This window comes from Nyctereutes procyonoides, unplaced genomic scaffold (assembly GCF_905146905.1).
Source record: "Nyctereutes procyonoides isolate TBG_1078 unplaced genomic scaffold, NYPRO_anot_genome, whole genome shotgun sequence".
In the NCBI taxonomy this organism is placed as follows: domain Eukaryota; kingdom Metazoa; phylum Chordata; class Mammalia; order Carnivora; family Canidae; genus Nyctereutes; species Nyctereutes procyonoides.
This window is the reverse complement of record NW_026575034.1, coordinates 16,720,145-16,726,206: the sequence shown is the minus strand read 5'-3', so window position 1 is coordinate 16,726,206 and position 6,062 is coordinate 16,720,145. Positions and strand designations below refer to the sequence as shown.

At 44.8% G+C, this 6,062-nt stretch overlaps 1 protein-coding gene across 5 annotated transcripts; it reads right to left on the bottom strand.

Annotated features, from left to right (window-relative positions):
• Nucleotides 1-287: 287 nt before the first annotated feature.
• Nucleotides 288-5,488, bottom strand: ZBED5 (zinc finger BED-type containing 5). Of its 5 annotated transcripts, none has more exons than XM_055318009.1 (3): nucleotides 5,355-5,488; nucleotides 3,611-3,725; nucleotides 288-2,576 (listed from the first exon to the last, which is right to left on the bottom strand). In XM_055318009.1, exon 3 carries the CDS (start codon nucleotides 2,433-2,435, stop codon nucleotides 360-362), a length of 2,076 nt encoding a protein of 691 aa, XP_055173984.1. In that variant the 5' UTR covers nucleotides 2,436-2,576; nucleotides 3,611-3,725; nucleotides 5,355-5,488; the 3' UTR covers nucleotides 288-359. The 5 variants fall into 5 exon arrangements, with proteins under 5 accessions (XP_055173984.1, XP_055173983.1, XP_055173982.1 ...); XM_055318008.1 differs by lacking the exon at nucleotides 5,355-5,488 and adding an exon at nucleotides 4,935-5,056; XM_055318007.1 differs by lacking the exon at nucleotides 5,355-5,488 and adding an exon at nucleotides 5,023-5,124 and having other exon boundaries at nucleotides 288-3,725.
• Between the last annotated feature and the right edge of the window lie 574 nt (nucleotides 5,489-6,062).

The following is a 6,062-nucleotide window of genomic DNA, read 5'->3' as shown; positions in this document are numbered from 1 at the left end:
TCTGAAAGCATGAAAGTGTGACGTGTTTAGGGAATGGCAAGGTGTTCCATGTGATTGGAGAGCTGTGGGGTAGGCAGGACTAGAAAGATTCACAGATCCCAAGGAACTGAGATTTTATCTTGTAGACCAACACTTCCCACAGTTATGACCATGGAACTCTTTGAAATTATAATGTGAAGAAGAAATACCAATAATACATGCTTAAAACCGAAAACTTCTGATTCTTTTAGCTTTCTTATAAAATCTAAGTATAAAAAATATGAATCATTTTATTTAAAACCCCAAAATACTGGAGATGAAATCATCTTTTATTTTCATCTTATATTTGGTTATCAAGAGACATGCAAAACCCTCTAATTTCAATGAGAACAGTGTTTTTGTGTCTTTTTATCACATATCCGCTTAATATTAGGTGTAATATTACTAAGTCGAATCCGCATATGTGGTGCAGCATCAAGTCTTTTCCTGTATTTTGTTTTTGTTGCGGCATAATATGAAAATCCTGTTTCACACAGGTGCATCGTAGCAAAAGGAAGAAGTACACGAACTGCACGCCTTGCAATGCTTGGGTACTCTTGAATTAGGCTACTCCAAAAATCATTTAGTGAAAGTTCACTAAAATTTTGTTTCACTTGAGAATCAGATGTTAAATCAATCAGGCTCTCATAGTCCCGTGCTACTAATGAGGCAGGTTTAACAGTTACTGTAAACGGATTTCTAACCCAAGTGTTACTGTCATTTGTTACAGGAAAATATTTTAACAGAGTAGAGCGCAAACCCCTTAGGTGCTGCACAATGGCACTACAAATATCTTTATCAACTGTAGAATTGATTTCAGTCAAAAAGTCACTGAGTGTAGGAAAACAATCAAAGTTTTCTTCTTCTACAGATGAAGCCCAAAATTCCAATTTTCTTAACAATGATGACATTTTATCAAATACTGTGAAAACGGTTACATTTTTTCCTTGCATTGATAGATTAACCTCATTTAATTTAGTAAAAATATCTGCAAGATATGCAAGTCTTAGCAGCCAAGATGAATTTGTTAAACAGTCAGACAGTCGAAAAGCTGAATCCATGAAAACCAACAGCTCACGACGAAGCTCAAAAAGTCTTACAAGAACTTTACCTCGGGAAAGCCACCTCACCTCTGTATTCAGAAGAAGTGCTGTGTGCTGGGCACCCATTTCCTCACATAAAATTTTTAGTAGCCTGGACTGATGTGGCCGAGCTTTAATGTAATTGATGATTTGTACTGCCTGATCTAGCACATTTTTCAGAGATGTAGGCATTATTTTAACTGCTAGTGCATGTCTATATAATAGGCAGTGACTACTGGTGCTTTCGGGAGCCACATATTTTATCAAGGTGACCGCCTCAGCAATTTTCCCGTCCATTGCCCTAGAAGCATCACTACAAACATCAACACATTTTTCCCATTCAATTTCATGTTTCTGCATAAAACTGTTGATGCAGTTGAAAATTTCTTCACCAGTAGCATTACTTTGCAAAGACTCACATAAGAGTAGGTCTTCCTCAATAGATTTATTAAACCTGTAACGAACAAACACAAGCAGCACTGCAAGTCCTGAAACATCAGCTGATTCATCTAGTTGCAGTGAAAACCCATCGCAAATTTTCAGTCTACATACAAGCTCTTCTTCAATGTCAGCAGCAAGATCCTTAATCCGACGTGCAACAGTACTATTTGATAGTTGTACTGCATCTATTTTTTTGCTATACTGTTCGTCAAACATCCGCATCACAACGTCTTTTGCACAAGGCTTGATAAGTAATTCTCCAATAGTATGAGCCTCTCCACTCAGGGCTATATGGTAACTTACATTGTATGATGCCTCTGTAGCACTTTCATTATCTGTATTGACAATTTTAGGTGTTGGAGGTTTATTATTTTCAGGTGAATCAAGATGTTGCTTGAAAAAGCTTATGTCTTTGTCTTTATAGGCAGCATGTTTAGTTTCCAAATGTCTTCGAAGCTTACTAGGGGCCAAAGAACTATTTGATAAAATTTTCTTACATAACACACACTGAGCATGAGGCGCATCTCTATTCCCAAAGTAAGTAAATCCAAAAGACAGATAACTTTCATCATATTTTCTTCTTTTTGGTTTCTTACTAAATGTTGTGGAACTGGACATAAATTTGACCCTGGAAAGCTCACCTTCTGATTTTTTAGACACTGAAGGTTGCAACTGTTCATTCTCGCTTTGTAATATTCCAACCTTTTGATCGTTTGATTCAGACACAATTTGATAACAAAAAGATTCTACTTCCTGTTTAAGACTTCCTTGTTTCAGCAACAGATCCATAGGCAATGTGTTTGTGGTACAAAACATGGTTAATTTAGAATAAACATTGAGTATCACAGATGTATTGAAATTATATGACAGGATACACAGAAGATGAGCAATCATCAAAGAGATGATATAGAGCAACACATCAGTTAATTTGTAAATGCTGCCTATGCATCAATGCGTAGATGGAACATCACACGTTCGTGTATCAGGTGATCTCTCATGCGACTTCCTGGTGCTCTCAGGTATGGCACACTTTTTCTTAAAGGTAGATTATCACATAAAAATAAAGCTATAGAAATGAGTTTAGTAGTCTTAAACTTATATTTTAAAATAAACTATAAAGAAAACTGCTGTTAATATTGATCTTTTTCTCAGAATACTTATGAACTTAGAGAATACTAACAATCTACAAAACACAGTTTGGGAACTGTTAAGCTAAGAAATAATGAAGAGTTGATAAGTGTATTTTTAAGGAAGGGACCTTGAGGAATATGTCCCATGCCAGGGGTTGGCAAACTTTTTCTGTACAGAGCAAAACAGTAAATATTTTTGAGTTTATGGGCCATATGGACTCTCTTGCAACTATTCAACTCTGTAGTTGCAGCATGGTAGCAGGCATAGATACACATAAAAAAACAGACACGGTTGTTCCAGTAAATATTTACAAAAACAGGCAGAATAGGCCATATTTTACCAACCCCTTCTCATGGCATATAGTATCTTGGAATCTCTTTTAGCTTTCTGATGCTTACTGCAGTAGATAGATTCACTGTTGATATACTATACATCTGAAGCCTCCTACCAGGACTAGCGACTACTTTGATCAACTATATTAAAAACACAAAAACACAAAGTTTTGCAAAACACAGAATTCTGTATCCTAAATACTGTGCTGATATGAAAAATAAGCTGTAGACCAAAAGTTAGCTACTATTTCTCTTGGAATTAAAATAACATAAATACTTTTCCAAATTAAGACCCATTGAAAGTAATGTATATTTTACTAATTACTCTGCATTCCATTAACCAGGACCTAAAAGAAAACATAAACTCTTATTTTAATGGCTTCGTTCCTCATATAATTTTAAAAGCATAAATGGAAGGGTCATGCAAATGTTAAGACCTTTCAGGATTACCAACTTTGCAAGTTAAGGCGTACATATTTAGTGCCTACTCAGATAGATGTGCTTTTGATTTAAACTTTATGATTTGGCTACAGAGTAAGCTCTGAATTCTCACGTTATATCCTAAAGCAAAATGGCTTTCCTCCCAATAGCTTGATAGTAAGATACCTGAAATGAAGAGTACTCCCTTCTGCAATCACACTCTCCACCTTGGCAGCTTGAAATGAAGACTCTTCAAAAGAATAAAATTAGGGTATGGGGTGGAAAGGGAGTAACCAAAATCCTAGAATGAGAAAAATCAAAATTAGACACTGCAAAAGCAGAACTAACTACAAACCCCTAAGATGACCCTTCATTACATTTTAGACCTAGGCAGTGCAAGTGATTCTTCACCGCAATGCAGGTGGACTAAAACAGAAGATGCCCAGTAGTAAAAATGATCATATTTTTGTGCCATTTAATACCCTGGTTAGCCCACTGTTTTTCAAACATTCTACCAACCGTTGACTTGACAGAAACACCTGTAAAACTTTCAAAAACTAAACCTAACTTTTAAAAGCTACAGCCACATCTTAAGGTCTGTAAAACTAAGCATTAAAAGTAATCTAAAATAGAATTCTACAGGGCAGTGTTACGTGAGATACGCGTTCTTGCTATGACCATTTTTGTCCCCTCGGCCAATTTCCTAAGTTAGCTTCCTAATGCTTATTGAACGACGGTGGTTTACTAATGCTCGTAACTACTAGATCCCTCATAGAGATTATCTCATTTAATCCTCAAAACAAACGTGAGAGTCAGCGCCTATTAATAACTGCACTTTAGAGGTGAACTAATAGACGCAGGGGAGTTAAGCCATCCGCTAACCTAACACATCGTGTAAGTGAAGAACTAAGAACAGAACCCAAAAAGTTGGGGCTGCGGAGCCCACGCACCCAGCCGTTCCTTGTGTGTTCCTGAGTACCCTAAACTTCCCAAGCGCTCAAGGGCGGCACTGAGAGAGGCATTACAATGGGTGACGGATGCCAGAGAGGTAACGGGTCGCCAACAGGCAGCAGCAGACAGCCCCACCTACGCCGGCATTACTGGGGGCAACAGCGCCGTACATTTTCGTTTCCACAATCCCGATTTTAATTTAGCAACAGAGAACTTGGTGGAGCTGCTGGCTAGGATGGGGATCCCTCCTCTCCCTGGCTACCTGAGGACGACACAACCGGGCAGGAGGCTTTGTTTTCCTGACGGCAGGCCTCATCCCCACCTCCTCTGAGGTGCCTTCCCGAATCTCTCGAGGACAAAGACTCTGGACTCCCCGGAGAGTCAAGTTTCTATTCCATTACCCGAAAGGCTGGGGGATGGGAGGGGGCGGGGTGGGGGCGGGGTGGGGGCGGGGGTGTGGAGAGAAACCCTGCTCTTTTGTCTCTTCTGTGGGTTCAACTGCCAGGTAACACCATCCATTCACCCCCCACCTTCCGGCGGTGGCAGCCGTGAACAATACCCTGAGGGGCAGGAGGGCCGGGTTAAGGAGTGCAGTCCAGTCAGCAGGCCTGGGCAAAGGTGGGTGCGGCTGCCCTTCCAGCACCTACATGCTTCTTTAAACGGTCACTTCGACGTGCTGCGGGGCCGGCCATCCCTCCAGGTCGCAGGTGCGCGCTGCCGGCGGACCGCCGCATCCGGGGGGCTCGCCCACCCTCGCCTCCAGAACTCCTGTCTCGCGTCCCCGGGCAGTCTCCTCGGCACCCAACACTATCTCTCTACGTCACCTCCCTCAGGGACGGAGGCCGGTCTTCTCTGCGGCTGGGCTGCAGGGCAGCGCCGCGGTCCCCGGCTGAGCCTGCGGCCGCCATTTTACACAGCCCAAGGCAGCGGCCATTTCGGAGCGCACCGCTCGGCCGCCGAGGCGGCTCTGGGTCCTCACCTTCACCGAGGCCTGAACGGGGTCAAGAGCCAGTCGTCGCGGACTGGAAGGGGGAGCGGGGGGGAGGGGGATGAAAAGCAAAACAAAGGGAAAGGAGGATGCGGGGACAGGGTGATGCTCTCGGCTCAGGGACACCGCCTATGCCGCCTCCATAGAGATCCGGTTCGCGGCTGGCGCGGCCGCTCCTCTGAAGATAAATTTAGCCCCCCGGAGCAGCCGAACTCCGAGGCTCCGCGAGCGGCTCCGCTGCCGCCCAATCAGCTCCGGAGCTGCCCTCCGCCACCAATCCGCGCTGAGCAGTGGGGCGGGACTAAACGGGAGGCCCAAGCTCGGTTGAGGCGCGCGGCCGGCGGCGGCGGCGGCGGCGGCGGCCGCGGGGCTGCGTGCCGGGCGGCTCGGCGGGCGCTGGGCGTGCGGCGGTGGGCCCGGATGCCTGTTTAGGGTGCGGGTCACCGGCCCCGTGGGGCCGACTGGACCCCGGGAGCCTGCACGCTCACCGCCCTGGCTGGCGTTCTGCCCGCGCGGCGGGGATGCGTGTGGGTTCGCAGTTACCCCCCGAGGAGGCTGCTCGCGCGACCTCTTTGTTTCCCGAGCCGGACCCCGGGCTCGGGTTGCGCAACCGCCTCCTTCTCCCCTCGGTTTCCCTCCGACGTGTGGGGGGGGGTGGTGCGGGCAGGAGGAAAGGGGCCTTCTCCTTTCCACGCCCCT

Coding starts and splice junctions, on each gene's coding strand:
- ZBED5 (XM_055318009.1), bottom strand. CDS start 2,435: ATGATTGCTCATCTTCTGTGTATCCTGTCATATAATTTCAATACATCT.